The following is a 21,745-nucleotide window of genomic DNA, read 5'->3' as shown; positions in this document are numbered from 1 at the left end:
TCCGCTGGGATTTTTAATGATCATCTTCATGAAGATGGAAGCTCTAAAAAAATAAAACTGAAGTACAGTAAAGCGGGTCTTTCACGTTAGTTCCACTTAGCCACTCTGATTTTTTTTGACAGACTACCTCTTTTGAAATGCATTTAAGTTAACAGCAAAACTACAAATAAAAGTCTGGCAGATTTAAATAAAACGATTTTAGATAAGCAAGGAGACAATTTTCATTTCCTTAGCATTAAAATTACTGTGGTTATCCAACAGAAATTCAATAAAACATTTACAGAAATTCCAGTCTAACCGCTGCGTGATCTTCTTTTCTTCTTCCTCACATCTGTAGTATCTTTAACGCACATTTGCTGTAGCTGCAATGTGATATGTGGATTTGTGCTACAAACGCAGTAAACAAGCCTCTCGCTGCCTGAGCAGAGAGCACTGATAATCTGCCTGAGCATTATCTTATGTCACTTTTTTATGCATGCTATGCCCTTCTAATGCCAGAGTTTTTACCATGTCAACACTCAAAGCCGCGCTCGCTGAATTTCAATTCAGTCATAAAAGAAAGTGACATCTGTGTTGGTTTGTAGTGCCGGTGGAGGAAATAAAATGATAACAACAGCCTTGCTCTAAATCCAGCAGAATGGCAACTTCCCTCATTCAGCAACACAGAGACTTTTGAGGAGATGCCATTGCTGCCTCATTGCTTTTTCACTCCCTCTGATTACTCCTCTCATCTTATGTAAATCCTCTTAAGTCACATGTTATTGTTTATTGCAACTGTGAAGGTTAGGTGTTCCTAAGCCTTGTGCGTGCTCTTATCTCGCCAGTGCATGCATCTTTGTCTCTCCGATGTGTCTTGTTTTCGTAATACACTAATGGATGGGAAAAAGTTGTCTGGACTGATGCGGCGAAGACAACCAATCCACTGCAGTAAAATATTAATCTCTCCCGGTGGCTAACAACTCTTCATGAAAGAGAGGCAGTTGCATGCTCTAGGGATATCACAGCATTATCAGCAGCATGCTGTGTTTGGGATTTTTTCTTTATATTAAATATAAACAGTTCCAACAGACGTGTTTATTTATTGGTGGTGGAAGTCAAAGGCTTTCTTAGCAAATGACCACGCTCTTCCAAAGTATACGCTATCCAGGTGTTCCACTGTTACTGATTTAATATATGTGTACTACTGCTGCTGCCACTGTTTCCACAAGTCAAAATGTGTGCCTTCAAACAGTTATCTAGAAACAGAGGTGACATACTTGCTTTTAATACTGAAGCTGAAGTCTCTTTTTGGTAGCAGGTAGTGAAAAATGAACTTTTGCCGGTGGACTGTTCAGCATCTCTTGATGTATGATCTTTTGTAATGTGGTGTTATTTCCTAAATATTTATTAATATTTCCAAACTGTGGTGTTATTGGACATGATAATATTTATACATTTTTATTGTATCTTTGTTTTGAATTCTCTGTATGTTTCTCACATCCCTAACCTCCATGTTTGTAGTCCATAATTGCTTTCAAACTACATTTCCCTTGAATATTATGTGTCAGGGAGACAAACGTCTGTTGTTAGGTTTTCATGGGTTTGCTTTTTGTTTGCTTAAAGGAAGCTTGTACAGTGTAACAGAAAACTACAAACACTAAACACTAAAATACTATTTTCATGTTCAGAAATGTTTTGTAAAAAAAAAAGAAAAGAAAAAAAGTCCAGTGCAAAGACTTGAGATTGTACATCTAACATGTCTAAGTAAACAGTGCTGTTGCTTTACACGGGATCTTTCTAGAAAAAGACACCACTCATACACATTTCACAGTTTTTACAATACGAGGTAACTAATATTTCTATTCAGCTGCTTGAACATCTTGGAATATTTTGGCAATAGTAATGTGTGGGATGTAAAGGTTCGGGACATTGAAGTCTGAGATAATGGAACCACAAAAAGTACAATTTTCCCAATGATACCTTGAAACATATATTTTTTTAAAGCGCTATAACGTCAATGAACACAGTGTGTTTGGTGATTTGATGAAACGTTACTCTAGAATTTGTTCCTACTAGAGGGATCTATTGTCCTTTTCTGTTTCTGAATCAAGTGTAGTTATAAATTAGTGAGGAGATGGAAATAAAGCAGATTTTTGGTTTTCGAAATCAAACTTTAGATTTGATATCTGAAAAGGTTTCATAGATACATAGAATCCTAATATAAAAGGACTATCATAGCGACGGATTCCAAATTTCTACCCAAATACTCAATAAATTTTGACTGTAAAAGTTAAAACACAATGGTCTAAATGCTTCTATGCAGGGCTTTTTCTGAAAATATAGAGTTTAGATAACTATTATATCAATTTATGACGTCTTTATGAGTGCAAGGCAACAACAGTATTCAGTAAGATGAAGCTAGTTATTGGAAATAATTGATATACAATATCATATTCAGAGTGCAGGGCTAGATTTTCTTCCTGAGGGCCCCTGAGACTGTGCCTTACAGTTTCATTATTTCTACAAGCAAAAGGAAATTAATCTGTGAACTGAACGTATAATTTAATTACGTTTACTGACACAAAATTGATTAAACTGATTAACTGATTAATAACAATTGAGAAAAAAATAACCGTTTTAGTGATTTTCTCAGCTTTTCATTATGAAGCCGACGCGGTCCTGGGCTGGCCCTGGTTTCCAGCCTATACTTTTGCTGTGTGTTTGTGTGAGCGTGTTCTGTGAGAGCCGCTCCCCGTGTATTAACTTAGTGCTTATATAGGCACCCATAGGCTGAAGCGGAAGGGGTGAGCCGCCTTTTTCTTTGGAACCGCTTTCTCCTGTTTTTCGGGTTAGGGAGCGAGGGTTAGTATCGTCTTTTGTTTGTTTTGTTTCTTTCCTAGGGTTTAGTTAGTTTTCTCTGGTGGGACTTAGTTGGTTTTGTTTATTATTTTGGCCTGGGTTCACCCTGGAGCTATGTTTCATTACCTTCAATAAAATCACTTTTTTTACTCACAACTGGTTTTGGATGTTTGGCTTGGGAATCAGGGTGGGTATTTGTCTCTCTCTCCTCCAACCTTATGCGCGTCTCTACACGCCTAGACTAGGGGCGTAACACATATGAACTTTGGAGCTGACCTGCTTCTTTGGCACAGCTTCTTGATTCCACTGTACACAGACGGATCAGTGTCACAGCGCAGAGATCGGTTCAGTTTGCGCAAATTGTGTCCTTACGCAGTCCTAACACTCTGTGTTGCGCGGAGCAGGAATGGAAGAGCCCAGCGGCATCCTGATTAAAGGGGGCAAAGTTGTGAACGAGGACTGCTCCGCGATCAGCGACGTCTACATCGAAAATGGGAAAATAGTTGAGGTTGGACTGAATCTTCAGATTCCAAAAAGAGTGCGAGTCATTGATGCCACCGATAAACTGGTGATCCCCGGCGGCATCGACACGCACACGCACATGGAACTGGCGTTCATGGGAACCAGAGCTGTGGACGACTTCCATATTGGAACCAAAGTAGTTTCATTTAAAATTAATCTGTCGTTTTCATTTCATTTTACTTGGCAAGATATGTTTGGCTATGTTTAGCAAACCAAAAAAGGTGGTAATAAGAGTAGTCACCTTCACCTATTATGAGAAGTGGAAGTGCGTGCGATGGATGCAAGTCTTTTTTTTTTTAATCAAAAGCTGAATTTTGAATTTGAGAGTAGAATCAAATTTCTGAAAAGAAGAAGAATGTGGGATAAAATATAAATAAAACACTACAGTGACTTGAGAATCACCTCTGTCTTAAAACAGCATCAACATGCAGTTTTGCTCCACAAGTATTTGACAACAGCTTTCATTCAAGGAATTTAAGCAAAATATTGCCTAATTTATTTATTTGTGTGTTTTGTTTTTTGTTTTTTTGAGGGGGGGGGGGGGGGGGGGCTTTAGACGCTCAAAATAATTGGACAAACTACAATAATTTTATATATTAAGCTGTTTTTAATACTTGGATGAAAATCCTTAAGTCAGTGACTTCCTGAAGTCTAGAAGCTCAATCACCGGAATCACTGAATGCTGTTTCCTCTCTTGAGATGCTCTGCCAGGCCTTTACTGCAGTCACATTCAGTTGTTTGTGTGTCTCTCTCTACCTTCAGTTTTGTGTTTAATAACTGAAAAGTATGCTCTGTTGGGTTGATATCAGGTGACTGATTTAGCCACTGAAGAACATCCCCTTTCTTTACCTCGGGCAATGTGAACTGCAAATCCATTTTGCAACATTTGGTTGAATCTGATCAGAGATTATAGCCCTGAACACTTCAGAATTCATCCTGCTGCTTCTATCAGCAGTCACATCATCAATAAACACTTTGACTAGTTCCACTGGCAAGCCATACATGCCTATGCAATAATATTGCCTCCACCATGTTTGGCAGATGGTGAGGTGTGCTTTGGATCATGAGCTGTTTCTCTCCTCCACAGTTTTCTCTTCCCATCATGTCTCCATTCCTCTCTTTATTGTTTTCTTTGACACAGATACATCTACCTCCTTGAGACGTTGGTTAGATGTTGGGAAGTTGTTTTTCTTAACTCTGGGGGTAACTCTGTTGTCAGAGTTAGCTGTCTTCTCAATGCAATTTGATTCAGTTTCATTTATGTAGCTCCAAATCGCAACCACTGACACCTCAAGGCACTATATTGTAAGATAAAGATCCCACAATATTAGAGAGAAAACCTCAAAAATCAGAGTACCCCCCTGTGGCTGTAGCTCAGGTGGCAGAGCGGATCAGCCACTAACCAGAAGGTCGGTGGTTCGATCCCAGGCTGCTCCAGTCTGCATGCCAAATATCCTTGGGCAAGATACTAACCCCATGTTGCTCTCCGATGCATCCATCGGAGTGTGAATGTGTATGAATGTTAGATACTTAGCACTTAAGCTTAGAAGTGCTTGTGTGAATGGGTGTGATTGGGTGAATGTATTAGCTGTATTAGCTCCGAGTGCTCGGACAGAGTAGAAAAGCGCTATATAAGAACCAGACCATTTACCATGACCAAGCACTTGGTGGAAATTCACAAGGAAGCACAAGCACAAGGATATTCTCATTAAAAATACCAGCAAAGTATCCAGCCCTACTTTATCAAAGTGTGTGCTTTTCACTGTTAGTCTGTCCACCATATATAATAATGATTAAGTAATGTAGTTGAGGAAAGTTTGCAAAGGCTTCTTGTTCCCGCAAAGAATTCATCTGCAGGATGAAATCAGATCAGAGGTCATTGTTACACGATGCTCACAACTGCTCAACAAGTCTGTAATGAATGCTGTAGGTTTTTGCAGAATAGTTGCATTTGTATCAGGTGTTATTTTGATGGGAGTGACAATAAGAAATCTGTCAAGCATCGTTTGTTCAGGCACCATTCACAAAGGTGATTGTTTTTAACATCTGGACTAGTATCCACACTCAAATCTCTTTTTTTAGTTTTGTGCAGAAAAGGCATTTTCTACTTCACAGATTAATCATTTACTTACATCTCTGTGGTAATGTGTGCATTTCACCAGGCTGCTCTGGCAGGAGGGACCACAATGATCCTGGACTTTGTCATCCCCCAGAAGGGCAAGTCTCTTCTCGAGGCTCATGACCGCTGGCGTGAGATGGCTGATCCCAAAGTTTGCTGCGACTATTCGTTGCACGTTGCGGTCACATGGTGGAGTGACAAGGTGAATCAGAGTGAATCCTTTTGTTTTAGTATACTACTAGTATTTACTGTCTAGACACTAAAACTAATGACACCAGGTCAAGTAGGTTTGCCCAGTCGAAATATTGCAGCCCCCTTTTCCCCAGAGCTCCATACATGTCTCCATTATTATAATCATTTTTCTTTTTTAGGTCAAGAAAGAGATGGAGACTCTGGCCAGAGAGAAAGGAGTAAATTCCTTCAAGATGTTTATGGCCTATAAAGATGTGTTTATGCTGCAGGATTCTGAGCTATATGCTGCTTTTGCTCAGTGTAAGGAGGTCGGAGCCATAGCTCAGGTTCATGCTGAGAATGGAGATTTGATTGCAGAGGTTGGTGTGAACCACACAAAACAAATGAAAACAGATTTTGAAAAAGAAGTTGCTTGTATTAATGAGCTACAATTTTTGTTTTTTTCTTACAGCTACTTATTGCCTATACTGTACAGGGGGGGGGGAGTTGCTAATAGCAAAGTAGTTCTGATACTTCACATTTCAAACTTAAGCAATATGGTTATTTTCTTTTGAAAATGTCAAGAGTTTAACTTGATAAATGAAATAGCTTAAGCGTGGTGAGATACTAAAGCTGAAAAAACCTGTGTCATAACAACACAAGCCTATATGCTGTTTTGATTTTCTGTCAGTGAAGGTTTAGTAAGTGCAGCTCAGGTAATCGGTGTCCGAGTATAAACACACCAGAGCCCAGAAGGAATGCAAAGTTAATGTTTCACCCTGATGGCAGCTAAGCTTCACTTTGTGTCCAAAGAATAACAAACACTGTGGCTGTGAGGAACAGAGAGGAACTGTGGTACTGAATGAGGAAGACAGGAGCGGCAGAGAAGTATGTGAGAGTTGTGCAGGACATGTATGAAGACAGGGAAAAGTGGTGAGAAGTGCAGTGACATAAGGGTTCAAGGTGGCGGTGGGATTACGTCAGGGATGGGCTCTGAGCCCCTTCTTGTTTGCAGTGGTGATGGACAGACTGACAGATGAGGTCAGCCAGGAGTCTATGTCTAGACTTTGATGTTTGCACACAACATTGTGATCTATAGTGAGCATACAGTAGGTACAGTATGTTCTGGAAAAGTAATAAAAGTTAGTACAAGCAACACACATTACATTAGTGTGAATGAGAGGGAGACAGGTGGAAAGGTGAACATCCAAGGAGTAGTGGTAGTGAAGGCAAGATGGATGGATGGTCAGCCATCCAAAGCAATGGACAGTGCACAAGAAGTAAGGAAGAGAGTACAGGCTGGATTAAGACGAATGTCAGTGATAATTTATGACAGAAAGACAGAAGCATGAGTGAAAGGGAAGGTTTACAAGATGGTAGTGAGACCTGCTATAATGTATTGTTTGAAGATAGTAACATTAACAAAAAGACAAGAGGTTGAGCTGCAGGTGTGCAGGGCTGAAGATTTTCATTGGCAGTGACCCAGAAGGACAAGATTAGAAATGAGTACATCAGGAGGAATGCTGAGGTTGAGCAGGTTGGAGACAAAGTTAGAGAGGCAGGTCTGAGATGGTTTTGACACGCGCTGAGGAGGGATAGTGGATATACTGAAACTTTGTGGAGCTACCAGGCAGGAGGGAAAGAAGACGACCTCAGAGGGGGTTTATGGATGTAGTAAAGGAAGACATTCAGAGGAGTGGTTTGACAGAAGAGGATAGGGATATGTTGGGATTGAGGCAGACGGTCTGCTGTTACCCCTGAAAGAAGAAGATGAAGAAGGTTGGTTGAAAGCCGCGTGATACGCGATATTGGAGCAATGCCAAGGAAAAAAGATGAAATCCCGTTCATTATCTGTCACCAGAAACATTCCCCACAGATATTTTGACAGGTTTGGTCAGGATAAGCATAGGTATAATTAATACCATATATTCAGTTAAGGTGTTTAAGTTCCAGAGGGATAGGAATAGTCATGGTGGCTCACTGAATTGACTTGAATTGGAAATTAATGATGTCATTTCTATTAATATTAGACAGAACTGCAGCTACATTCAGACAGTCAAAATCCCCACTATGAGAAAGATCTGTTATTTCTTATGTGTATTTTCCAGCATTTTTTTTTCAAGTGTCATGGCAAAAAACTACCACCAGGGGGCAGCAAATACTCAACAACAACTCATGTGGCTCTGTTGTTGCTCAGACCAACATGAATACTGTATTATTGCTGCTTGGAAGTGTGTTAAATGTCTCGCCAGCACTACAGTAAGGCACTCACATGTTGTCATTCATAGTAGCAAATTTTAATTTAATCGAATCAATTTAGATCATCAAGTATAAATCTGACTGTGTTTGCCTGGTCAGTCCGTCTCTGCCTTGAAGTGACACTGTGCCGTGTTAACCTTCCATCTCCTTTAACCTTTAATCCTGACTTGTTGTCCCCGCTGTGAACTGACAGGGGGCTAAGAAGATGCTGTCCATGGGCATCACAGGACCAGAAGGCCATGAACTGTGTCGGCCAGAAGAGGTGGAGGCCGAAGCCACCCAGCGAGCTATCACCATCGCCCATGCTGTCAACTGCCCGCTCTATGTGGTTCATGTCATGAGTAAATCTGCCGCCAAGGTTGTGTCTAACGCACGCAGAGATGGTGAGTGTGGACTCCCACCTGCTGTTCAAAGAGGGTGAGGCTGAGAGATGATGGGCTTCAAAACTGGTTTCAGTATTCTTTTTTTTATGTTTTAATATAATATTGAGTTATACAGTGTTTGCACATTTTGTTTTTTGTTTTTGTTGCCATGGCAAAAAAAAAAAAGCCACTGAGAATTTTATCTCGGCATGAGGTTTCTGATTGCTCTCGAGCAAATAAAGTATACTCGGTTTTAGTAAACATCCGACACAGGTTTTTTCTTTCTTTCTTTCTGAACAGGGCGTGTAGTGTTTGGGGAGCCAATTGCAGCTGGGTTGGGCACTGATGGTACCCACTATTGGCACAAAGATTGGGCCCATGCTGCTGGCTTTGTCCTGGGTCCTCCACTTAGACCTGACCCTAGCACACCTGGGTACCTTATGGACCTGCTAGCTAAGTAGGTAGAACTGAAAGTCCAGCAATATTGCTTGCTGGTGGTTTTTATTCAGTGCAGTGTGTGTTTTGTCCTGTCTCCCTCCCCACACCCCCAACCAGTCGTGGAAGATGGCTGCCCCTCCCTGGGCCTGGTTCTGCTGGAGGTTTATTCCTGTTAAAAGGGAGTTTTTCCTTCCCACCTTCACCAAGTGGTTTCTCATAGGGTATAGTCTGATTGTTGGAATTTTTTCTCTATTGTTGTAGGGTCTTTACTTATATAAAGCGCCTTGAAGCGACTGTTGTTGGGATTTGGTGCTATATAAATGAAACTGATTTGAATTGAAATTCAGTTCGGTTTGCATTTTGGCTACAGCTACAGATTTTTTAGGCTATGAGAGTACAGAAGTTCAGAATCCCACTTGATCCCACTCAGAATCAGCTAATACAGATTTATCCAAATCAAACAAAATTTATCTGAATCAATTGTACTACGTTTGTGCTGCTACAAGTTTTTGTTTGTGCTGCTATCATTTTAAAAATATTAATAAAGGAACATTTATGAAGAAATTTAAAAGCATGCCACTTGGTGCGTATCAATTGGACCCGAATCAGAGGTTCTGTTGACGAGTTAGGTCCAGCAGGCCTCAGGTTGGAGCATCAAGCCCTAAACAGCTTAAAAAAAATACATAGTTTGTATCTGTCATTGTTCTATGTGATAAAAATATCCAAAAAAATTGTTTGATCAAATTGGTCATCCAAGGTCAACCAAATTGACCCTGGAGAAACTTTTATTAATATCTTTAAAATGATAGTGGCACAAAGAACAATTATTGCAGCCCAAAGATTGAATACCACGTCTGTTGGATTTAAAGAAGGTGGGATTTTAGCATTTTACGATCATGTTCACATATGACATCTTTGCATGACAGAGCTTTCACTTGCAATTTTGGATGGTACGACAAACTGTGTTAAAAGTGTTTCTGAGGCTGTGCAGCTATTCCTATGACCAAATCGTCCATGTTTATAATGCGGTGCCGTCTGAAGGACTGCGGATCAGGGGCATCTAATATTAATTTTGAGCCTTATCGATTGTGCACTGAGGTTTCTCCAGATTCTCAGAATCTTTTGATTAGATTTTATTCTGTAGATGATGAAATATTGAAAGCTTTAGCCATTTTACGTTGAGGAAAATTAGTCTCAAATTGTTCCACAATTTGTACAGTTTTTTTTTCAGATTGGTGAACCTCTGCCCATCTTTACTAATGAGAAACTCTGCCTCTCTAAGATGCTCTTTCTATACCCAGTCTCATTACTGACTTCTGTCAATTAACTTAATTAGTTGCAAAATACATTAGTTTCAAATTAGCTCAAAATGAACTTATATTTTCCATGAAATAGTTAAAATGTCTCAGTTTAAAAATTTGAGGAGCTTTCTATATTCTATTGTGAATAAAATGAAGGTTTATAAGATTTGCTAATTATACATGCTGTCGCAACTTTTTGGGAGATGAGGATTTAGAATTGACCAAAGTGACCCTCAAGGTTACTGATACATTTTTTTTAGGTTATTTCATCATCAGTTTGGACATAACAATCATTTTCCTTCTGTTTATTGTGCCAGTGATGATTTAAGCGTGACAGGGACGGACAACTGCACTTTCTCTGTGTGCCAGAAAGCCCTGGGCAAGGACGACTTCACCAAGATCCCTAACGGTGTGAACGGTGTCGAGGACAGAATGTCTGTCATCTGGGAAAAAGGAGTGGTTAGTACTAAGGATATACTCACTTTTTTAGTCTTTTTTTAAAGCACCGGTTTCTTGACAACAAGTTTTAAAGATGCCACGTGGTTAATGTTCACATAAGAAGTAACAAATACACATTTTTGACTCTGTACCGGCCGATTTGCATTCATGACGTTGTGCAATGATGTTTAATGCTGGGTTACTGTTTTTACTATCAAATATTAATAATTCTACTTTTCTCACAATTATTTGGATGATATGCATATTTCTTTTTTCCTGCAACACAAACAGAAGAGGCAATAAACTCTCAGAGCTGCAGATGGCTGCACGATTGCAAGCACTGCATTTTCTGGCCATTGTTGTGGGGAGGGTGTATCAGCTCAGCTGCCCCAAGGCCACTGGAAAGATTTACTTTGTGCAACAGTGCTTACAAATCACACATAGATGATATTTTGGCAGAAATGAGTTGCTTGCAGCACGGTTAAGCACTGACCTTTTGTCTGCTAATTCTGTGCATTGTTGTCAACCAGTGTGGCCCCCTAACTCAAACTGGGTGCTTTGTGCATTTTTTCCTCCCCTCAGCATAGTGGCAAAATGGATGAGAATCGATTTGTGGCTGTCACCAGCAGCAACGCAGCAAAAATCTTCAACTTCTACCCGCAGAAAGGCCGAATCGCCAAGAACTCGGATGCTGATGTGGTTATATGGGACCCAAGGATGACCAGGTGAGAACTCCAGCTCGGGTCATTCAGCAGTGTGGGAGAAATCGAGCAGTGAAAGAAAGCCCTCAGCTAGTGTGCGTAGAGTTTTAAATGTACTGTTAGGTGTAGGCTGTGTGCAGACAGGAATCGTGGACCCAAAAGTGCAGACACTCGGAGGCACAAAGTAAACTTAAAAAAACAAAACAAAAAAACAGCTTTAATGCTGAACTAAAAAGGTACCAGAACTAAGACTTCAAACATAAACTCAGGCAAGCAGACAAAACACACAGCATAATAAACAGTAGATCGCTTAAATACATAGAGGGAGCAATCAGGGAATGGGCAACAGGAGGGAAACACAGCTGGGGCAAATCAGGCCTAACGAAACAGGGGAAGCAAAACCAGACACATTAACATAAGACAGAGACCTTCAAAGTAAAACAGGAAACATAACACAGACTGAACAACAGACAGACTCACAGACAGGCACTACAGAGGGAACAGAGACGTGGGACCAGGGCAGACACAGACACTGACTGGACACGGGGATATAGCCGACAGGGGAGACAGCAACTAAGGATAACACAGAGACATAAACCAAAAGACAGAACTCTAACAAAGAAACCAAAGACTAGAAATGATAAATAATACAATAAATCCCTGGCAACGACCCAGGCATCCTAACATGTACGTGATGAATGCAAATCCTGATGTTAAAAATGGTAACATCGCCACTGTCTCCATCAGAGCTTCATCACACGGTGATGCTGAACCATTTGGCACACTTGAGAGCATGTCTTAAGGTTGTCAGGCACTTCACTAACTACGATAAGGTTTTTAAGTTTAGCTGTTAAGCATGTAGGCCATAGATACAGGCACCTAAAAAGAGAAGAGCTATATCTTTCATCCTGTGCCACGTCAACGCTAACGCACTCACTAACCCTCCACATAAGCTGATTACGTCTATGCTCCATCCAAAAGTCGGTGTATGTCATCACTTATCTATAGCTGCAAATTAAAGCATAACACAATTTACATATGAATGAAATTCTTCACTCTATTAAAAAAAATCTTGAAATGGTTCCTTTTTTGCTATGTTTGGTAATTTTATATTTTTAGGAAAAGATTTTAACACACTTATATAAGCTCCATCTACAAGGCATGAGTGAGACGATGCTGATGGGTCATGGTGAGAATTTTGAAACTGACGAATATTTCATGTGGGAGCTAAACCAATTTCCTTCGTGCAGAATACACGGCGTTACGGCTGTTTTCAGGAATGTGCTCAGAATATCGCAGAACTGGTCATGTGATTGTTTTGTATTATTTGAACCGGTTAGAAATATGGAGCAAAGGACGGTGAGCTGTTGTGTAAGGCACATGAACAAATGAAGACAATTTGCATTCCAGCATCATGTGTGCTGTAGCACAGTCTTATATAACCTGGAAATAGCAATGCACCGTTCTGCTTGCTGAAGGATCTGGGCTGCGTCCCTCAGGGAGCTAACCAACTGTGGATGCGAGTTGATGAAGAGCATATTAAACCCCGATGTAATTTTCTGTAAATGAATTTACTGATAATAATACAAAAAAAAAGGATTATGTCAGGCACCAATAAACTCCACAGTTGTTACTATGAAGTGCTTTCCAGTATGTCTTTCCTCTCAGACCTGTCACTCCTGGACATCACCTGTTTACTGTGCTGTCCATTTAAGTAGTGTCTTTACCATATGTGCATGTCTGTGGAAGTCATAATGCCTTTCAAGCATGAGAGTGCATTGTATTTGATTGCTGCACAGTGAATTCATCTGTGAAACTGTGTAATTAATTTGCCGTCAGCACAAGTGTCACTTCATAACATCCGGGACCAGGGGCCACAAACAGTTGCATAACCCCCCCCCCAAAAAACAAATCCCTAGGAAGCTCACTCAGTTGACTTGTTTCTCATAATTGGGTGAGCTGAATAATGAGGACACATCTTGTTTTTGTCAGTGCACACTAGGCATGGTGTCTGGCTTCACAAATCCACAGGAAACATGTTTGTGAATGGAGAGTAAAAGGGGTCAATGAAAAAAAAAAAAGACATCCGGTGCATTTCATGGAAGCAGCTGAGTCACACTTACTTTGCTCCCTGCTGACTTAGTCTTTCACTCAGATATGATTTATTTGTTCGACATCATCAGTTTGTACTGTGCAGAGGGCTTCATACTTTTATTATGAAGAGATTTTCTACAGTTTACAGAAAGGCTCAGTCAAGTCCTAATCAACTTACTTCACGTAGCTGTGCAAATATACAGGTTCTAACTTAAAGCTGCTGTGATCAGTCATTTTCTGCAGATTGCCCGCTCCTCTCTCTCTCTCTTATATCTTTGCCTCTTTTTTTCTGGCTTGTTGGTCCAGTCAATTCCTACTTTAAAAGTGACTTTGGTTTCAGTTTTTGATTGAATGGGGTCAAGTTAGTAATTATATGGAATCTGTCTGTGATAATACAGCCAAAAATTCACATTACTCCCATTAATTTGATGCCATTTACATCAGAAATTCAGAAGTTTGTCAACATGCCTAAACACATTGGGTGACTCTCATGTGTTTGGCTGATCAAATACACCTGTTCAGCTGCAGGTTGAACATTTCAATCCAGAAACTAAAACCTAACAAACGAAGAAATTCTATAATTTCTTTATAAATCAAACCAGGCAATATTTTCTGTTGGTTAGCCCGTGTGAACTGTAGCCCCAGTTTCCTGTCCTTAGCTGACAGGCGCGGCACCCAATATGGTCTTCTGCTGCTGTAGGCCATCTGTTTCAAAGTTCAACATGTTTTGTGATCGAAGATACTCTTCTGCACAGCTTGGTTGTAATGAGTTGTTGTTTGACTTCCTTTTAGGTCAGACAAAGCAGTCTGGCCCTTCTCCTCTGACATCCAGTATGATCAAGGCATTTTCACCCAGAGAACAGCTGCTCACTGCATTTCTTCTCTTTTTCAGACCACGCTCTGTGATCCATAGAGATGGCTGTAAATGAGTCGCTGACATGTAATTGGCTCATTCGAAATTTGCATCAGCAAGGAGTTGAGTGTGATATATATATGTATACATATATATATATGTATACATATATATATACATATACATATATATATATATACATATACATATATATATATATACATATACATATATATATATATACATATACATATATATACATATACATATATATATATATATATATATATATATATATATATATATATATATATATATATATATATATATATATATATGTACATATTTAACATCAGCATTGTCATTATACACTATTTAAATGACTTTAATAATTTCTGCTACTAAACTCCATCACAGCTATGCTAAATTTGTTTTGCTGAGAACTGAAAAATGTTGCCCCTCTTGTGTTTCTTTATTCATATTTACCACCAGGCTCCAGCTTGCACAGTTTTTTTTAAATATCTGGATACTGGCTATGCTGCAATATTATGTGGCGGTGCTCATGCAGCAGCCTTTGGATAGATGCCACAATAATGTAATAGGCAGCAGTGAAAATGTTGAGGTGCCTTTTTATTGTCTGAAAGAAGCTTAGTGTATGTGCTTAGTAAGCCTTTAAGAGCCTCACATGAGCAAAAGTTTTGAATAATACATTATATTACTGCTGCACAGTGAACAAACTGCAAGTACATCTTGGCCTGATTCAATCAGTTTCAGATGAGGATGGACTGCATTAAATTTTCACAATAGGTTTATCCTTTTCTTTGGTATTTGGAAAGCATCCGGCAATTATCTTGCTTCTAATGCAGGCTACACGTGACCAATGAGTTTAGCTCATAAAAAGCCTCCACTGACTGTTTTTAAAGCCGCCAATGTATCTTTATGTAGGAAAATATCAGCCAAAACTCATCACCAGGCTGTGGACTACAACATCTTTGAGGGTATGGAGTGTCATGGGGTACCTGTCATCACCATCTCCAGAGGCAAAGTGGTGTATGAGGATGGGCAGCTGAAGGTGTCACCAGGACATGGCCAGTTCATCCACAGAAAACCATTTTCTGAGTTTGTTTACAAAAGAATCAAGCAGCGGGAGCAGGTTAGTAAAGCCTTAGTGTCAGAAGTGTCACTGAAGTCCTGCTGTTAACCTTCTAGCAAACTTAAAGCCTTTACACACTGAGTAAGTAGTGAAAACACAACACATAATTCCACATTTTTTGGATGTGAACTTAATGGGTAATGTATACACATACATATACAAAAGTGTTGTGATTTTGCGAAAAATTTGCCCTTAAAAAATGCACTCAAAAAAATCAAGTTGACATCAAGCGATGATTACCTGGTCCTGAAATGGCGATACTGGGTTCATCCAGTTCTCTCGAGAGGGCAGCATCAGGGAGAATTTTTAAATTACCCAGAATATTGTAAATAATTATATCTCAATAAGATGAACTGTACAGGAAACTACAGACTGAGGACACCGAGGTGTGATTTTGATTCAGTCTACTTCTGATATTTGCTAAAACTGATATTTTCCTGTGCCTGTTCCAAGTGCAGATCATGAATTGCACATGAAAAGACTGCTTAGCTGTAAAACAGTTTTCGTGGTTAATTCACAAGTATGAACTTGAAGCAACCAGACTGGGAGTAGGTGCCACGCACAGGATGACCTAACGTTTCTGTCTGCTTTGTATTTGGCCTGCAGGTGAGGAAACCTACAGCTGTGACCAGAAAGCCCTATGAAGGCAAAGTCATTTCTGTCTGAACATATACCTGAGAACATAAAGGGCACCTTAAATCTCCAACAGTGCAACCCAGAAGCTACCCAATGCACAAACAACGGGTGTTTTCTTAAAGACAACCTTCTTTGGAGTAGCTTTTTGCATTTCAAGCCTATGAGGGTTATAACATGTTGAATTTCTGGCTGAGTCAATGCTCTGCTGGAAGAGGAAACTGAGTCACATACAGCTGTATCTGCAGTCAGCTCTGTTCAGTACACAGATCACAAAAACCAACTCTGCTGCTGCAAACTATACATTGTTTTCTAACACCATTATGTAATAATGCAACTCACCATAAGAAATGCAAATCAGGCTTATGCATGAGTTCCTGGTTAGTAAATGAAAAGTCTCTGATTAGAAAAAAAAGACAATTTCACTGTATATTGTGTTCTGTGCTCTAAAACAATAGTAAATCAACATTTATAGTTGTGTGTAATTATGAGTTTACTTCTTCACAGCATGTTTTTGCATTTTTTACCCCCATCTTCTAAAATGCCAGTTGCCATTGGTAACAGAACTGTCTCTCACCCAAAAGCATCCTCTCCCTTTGATGAAATACTCATTAAAATACACTGACATGCATGCAGTAATAAGATTTATTCCGCTGACCCAGACTGACTCTGTGTTTGCATATTCAGCAGGCTCACACATCATTATATACTCCATCTATGCCCATGTATGGACTGCATTCATTCCTTCTCGCGGTAAAAAAGGTCTGCGGCTGCCATCGAGCATCATGTGGCAGCTTCCCATTGGGGCGGGCATGCTGGCGTGGTATTATGCCACAGGGCCAGTTGAGACATAGTGTGAGCTTATCAGGTTGCCACACGGGTCAGTGGTAGTGTGTGAGTCACAGAATGCCTACTCATCCTCAAGCAAGAATGCTTCTTCCCTCTTTTCTTAAACGGTGCAAAGGATGGTTGGGGGATGGCGGGGTATTGTACAGTGAATGGTGAGCCTATTTAAAATGGTGACCTGACTCAATTTGAATGCAAATTAACACAAAATTTTAATTATAACTTGAGTTTTCAAGCTTGAAACACAGAGGAAGTGATTCACGCTAAATATTTACGCTTTAACTAGTGTAATCCAAAGTATTTTTTAAGTGATCACAGTATTTCACAGTATAATTAGGTTTTGCCAAACATGGTGATATCAATCGGTCTTGCAACTGTAACAGCAATGAAAATGTTTAACCCGCAGTTGAAGAGGTATACTTAACTAACCAAAGTATGGGAGTAACTCAAAGTATCTATTATTCTAGTATTCTGAACTTCAAGCTGAGGATCAGAATGGTGAAGAAAGACCCTTCAAATGACTTACTCAAATAACCACTTGTTACAACCAAATTGGTTACTACAGGTTAATACTGGATAACAGTGTACCCCCATTCTTATGGCTGGTTCCAGCCTGATATGTGCCATGTCACAAGGCTGAAACCATCTCCACCTGGTGTCTTGAACATGACATGGCCTGCATAGTCACCAGATCTCAGGCCAAAAGGGCACCGAAGCTTTGCATCACTGATGTGCATTTGACAAATCTTAAGCAACGGCATTGTCCTGTCATGTTAGACCTATGGACCAAAATCTCTGTGGATTGTTTCCAGCACTTTGTTGAGTCTGTGCCATGAGTAATTAAGGCATTTCTAAAGGTAAAAGGGCATCTACCTTTGCAAGGTATACCTAATGTAGTGGCCACTAAAGATATGTTCTCATTTTGCCATATATTTAGTAAATATATTAATCATGACTTTCCTCAAATTTTACAAGGTTGAACCAGTGGTGACGCCTCTCCAACTTCAGCTGAGTGATGTGATTTGAGCATACTACTAAGTAGCATGTGTGTACCACTAAGTATTTAAGTGCGTTGAATGATAGTACATATACTGAGCATGTAGTGTATAGTATAGGATTTCTACTACTTAAAATATCTGTCATAAGCTGTTAAATAAAGGAAGTTTTTTTGTGTGCAAAATATTAATGCATCATGAACAAACACAGCCTTCTCAAAACTGTGTAAATACCAATAAGACAGTAATAAACTAATAGTATTTACCTGGGCTACGCTAAACTGAGGAATACACATTAATAGCAGTTTTGACCTTTCCCTATTCATACATCACTGCATTTCTCACCGGTCACAGTCTGCATTATAAAGTCAGTAGGCTGTGACCTGTCTCTATGCTGAGTGAAGAAACAGCACCTGCATGATGTTAATGAACAGTGACAGTGCATAAGTGGGAAGAGGACAGTGCTGCTCACTGCACATGCAAAGGACATCTGTCTTAGATTATGTAAGCAAATATCACTGTTCTACATTCTGCACAGAGGTAAAATGCAGAAGCCTGTGAGGTTAAAACTGCGGTTTCTTTATTTGATATTTTATGTAACAAACATAATTAGGTGTTTATTCATAGCAGGAATGACTGCAACCATCACAAATGATAGTGGCAACATGATCATAGTTTGGGGGTTGATTCATAATAAAATTCTTCCTCTGTCATGTTATATAATGAACATGATGTAATAGGTAATGTAATGTAATGTAATGTATTTCCTATTGCTGAGAGCTCATTGCAGCTATGTTGAATCAAGGTAATACCTCTCAGCTTATGGTCTTTAATTGCTCCTCGGTTACCACAATCATCAATTAGTAGACTGAGCTGTCATGTGATGCCATAAATCGTAGTATACCGCTCTAGTTTTCTGAATAATAATGACACAGTAGGTGGTGGATTATAGGTGAGAACTGGAGCACAAAGTCAGAGTACATATTTATTCTGATAAATGTTAAATAGTATATAAAACAACTGCAGAGAAATGGTTCACATAAGCACAGTTGTACCTACAGTCATACCAGTACTGAGGTCAGCCTGCTGAATACCCAGAGTGACGATGCTTACATGCTAATGTTCAGCAGGTATAATGTGCATTATGTACTGTCTTTGTTAAGTGTGCTGGAAACAAAAGACTAATTAGCACTAACCCAAACTACTGCATATAATCCACATTAGGTATTAAACCATCAAGAGAATTAATACCTTATGTGGCCAACATCTGTACCCATGTCATTTCACTTACAATCATAAGATGGTGCTAGAGAAAAAGTCAGATGTTGTTGTACTGGCCTATTCAGAAGTTTTGGAGGTATTTCAGCTTTAGCAGTAAACTAGCAAGTTGCATGATGAACTTTCTATTACTTAAATATCCTTTTCTATCTTCCGGTACTGAAAATGACTCACAGTCATAATGTTAATAATGTGTGTCTCCTAAAGTACCCAGAAGTTGGGCATGGTTAAGCCCCTCCAAAATATGGCTCATGGCCCAAAACGTATATACACACTTACGAGGTACTCAGTGGATAATTATTGTTTATTTTTCTGCTAAACCAACAAAATTTTCATAACTAAGTATAGTATATAGTAGTAGTATACTTACCTCAAAAAACCTGACCTGTAACTCCTTTATTCTCATATATATTTAAGTATTGGTAACTAAGAACAATTATGATGTATTTTGAAATAACATACATTGAAAGTTTTCTATATGAGATCGCTGCAAAAAGTGCAGCCTTACCTAATGTCCACCCTACTAGCACTGATTTTATATTAAGACTTAAAAATCTAGGTGGTGTTGGTATGGCGAGTAGCCTTCAATAATATTAATAAATCACACAGCAAAACTACATTCATGTAGTTGTAAAAAGCATGACAATATATTAAGTAATCAAAGTATTCAGAGTAACTTTGATTACTTAATAATCAAAGTTACTCAGTAACCAACACTGAGGATGGTTAAAACATCACTCTTAGATGAGCCCTGGCTAGATGTAGAACAGGCACTATGCAATAATATAGCAATAATATAGAGATTTTGGACCTACCATTCATCAGCTCAAACACCAAACTACATGTATGTTTTAAAAGAATCAACATCAGCTTCTAAAAACAACTGAGTCTTCATTAATCCCATGCAAACGTACACCTATCTGGAACAACCCTGACATACTACAGAAAAATAATATTATTAACCTCCCAGATTGGAGTCATAAAGGAATTAAATCCTTGCAACATATATTAGAAGGAGGACTTTATTCCGTTTGACAGACTAGTTGTACAGTATGGGAGAAAAGATTTTTAGAATATCAACAAATTTGTTTTATAATAAAAAAAATTTAAGCCTAATCAAGTTGAATTACAAACACCATCACGTGTGGTAGAATTTCTTAATCTTAAAACCTCACATTACTGTCTAAAATATACTGGACACTCTCCAAAATAGATGAATCAATATCCTATATTGAAAATAGCAGATTTATCAGTCAGCTTAGATCACAACGTCTGTTCCAGTCTACAATTAATACAATATAAAATACTACATAGAGTGCACTATACAGGTCAACGGATATTCAAGATGGGCTTTACGTCTTTTAACAACTGCTCACACTGTCAAGGCAACAAACCTGACAGTTACATCCACGCTGTTTGGTTCTGTCCACCAGTTCAGAGGTTTTGGTGCTGGATATGTGAAGACTTATCAAAGTATCTGAAATGTAACATTCCAGCCTTCCCTGTAGTCTGCTTGTTGGGCATCTTGGATGATGTCACTACATAGATGAATACAGACCCACATGGTTCTCACCAACCTATGCATTGCCAAGATAACAGTCTTCATGAACTGGAAAAATAAAAGTAATCCTAATTCTAACCATTATAGAGTCCGTCTGAACGATCATATTAGTCCTCCCGCCTTCATTATTGCGCTTGATGTGGGGGTAGGTACAGGCTTGGGGTGTCTGGGGATTCTTGGGGGGCTCAACCTGGGGGCTGTGGTACTGAACTGAATGGGGATCTGTGGGTCTTGGGTGGTGTTTTCCTGGTGGTTGCCTGCAGCAGGGCTGGAGGAGGGTCTGTGCTGGCATTCCCGACCTGGTAGTCTAGCTGAACTCTGGGTGGGTCCAGAGTGGACTTGGGGTTCTGGGTGTGTTCTGCCTCTGGGCCTTTGGGGCTCGGGTCCTGGTTGGTGTGTCACCGAGGTTGTGGGTGGGTGCATGCACGGAGGCCCAACCCTGGTGCGGGGGGGCCTCTGGTGCATCGATGGAATTGGGGGCCTCTTCAGCTGGTGGGAAGGTTGTTCTCTTTTTGCTTGTTTTCTTCTTTTAGCAGATTTGTAGTGTCTTTTCTCACTGTCCCTCTTCCCCTCTGCTAATCATTCCCTCTCCTTTTCTTGAACTTCACCTGTCTGCGTCTTTCCCTTTCTTATCCCCCGGTCATGACTGTTCTGACTGTAATAACTTAAAACTTTAAATAAATAAATAAATAAAGATCAGTCAAGTGGACCAGTATGGTAAAGCCGTAATGATCCACTTGGGAAAACAAATCTGTTGGGCATTTTTCTTGGCCTTCAGACAATAATTCTGAGTGCTACAGTGCCAGACAAGACAGGGAAAAAAAAAAAGAATAACGAAGGTTTACTTTTTTATGCAGAGAATGGGCTGAAGTAGAATGGTCTCCCTCTCCAGATTAGCAGCTTAATAAAAAACAAAAGGAAACTAATAATATAATTATTATAATAAATAAATATTGTTGGATCTCCACTCCGCCATGGTGCAAGATACCAATACATTCTCATTGTTTCAGATAATGATGTTTTATCAAACACGGCTGAATGTCAGACATACATGTAGGTGTTCTTTGGTGTAGGTGCCCTGATGTCACATGTTTGCAATATACTGTAGTGTTTACCCGGACGAGGCAAAAATAGAGACTTTGGTTCAGAAGTTCTCATTGACAGACTAAAGTATAAGGCTGAT

At 39.5% G+C, this 21,745-nt stretch overlaps 1 protein-coding gene across 1 annotated transcript; it reads left to right on the top strand.

Moving 5' to 3' along the window:
• The first annotated feature begins 3,129 nt into the window (after positions 1-3,129).
• Positions 3,130-16,356, top strand: dpys (dihydropyrimidinase). The gene is made up of 9 exons (XM_003453507.5): positions 3,130-3,496; positions 5,523-5,681; positions 5,851-6,030; positions 8,103-8,292; positions 8,572-8,728; positions 10,328-10,469; positions 11,031-11,173; positions 15,042-15,249; positions 15,856-16,356. The coding sequence occupies exons 1-9, from the start codon at positions 3,245-3,247 to the stop codon at positions 15,913-15,915; spliced, it is 1,491 nt and encodes a 496-aa protein (XP_003453555.1). The 5' UTR covers positions 3,130-3,244; the 3' UTR covers positions 15,916-16,356.
• The last annotated feature ends 5,389 nt before the right edge of the window (positions 16,357-21,745 follow it).

This window comes from Oreochromis niloticus, linkage group LG11 (assembly GCF_001858045.2).
Source record: "Oreochromis niloticus isolate F11D_XX linkage group LG11, O_niloticus_UMD_NMBU, whole genome shotgun sequence".
Taxonomy (NCBI): domain Eukaryota; kingdom Metazoa; phylum Chordata; class Actinopteri; order Cichliformes; family Cichlidae; genus Oreochromis; species Oreochromis niloticus.
The sequence above is the reverse complement of the archived record's forward strand: the minus strand, read 5'-3'. Positions and strand labels throughout refer to the sequence as shown.

Coding starts and splice junctions, on each gene's coding strand:
- dpys (XM_003453507.5), top strand. CDS start 3,245: ATGGAAGAGCCCAGCGGCATCCTGATTAAAGGGGGCAAAGTTGTGAAC. Junction 11,174..15,041: donor TGGGACCCAAGGATGACCAG/GTGAGAACTCCA, acceptor ATCTTTATGTAG/GAAAATATCAGCCAAAACTC. Junction 15,250..15,855: donor GAATCAAGCAGCGGGAGCAG/GTTAGTAAAGCC, acceptor TTTGGCCTGCAG/GTGAGGAAACCTACAGCTGT.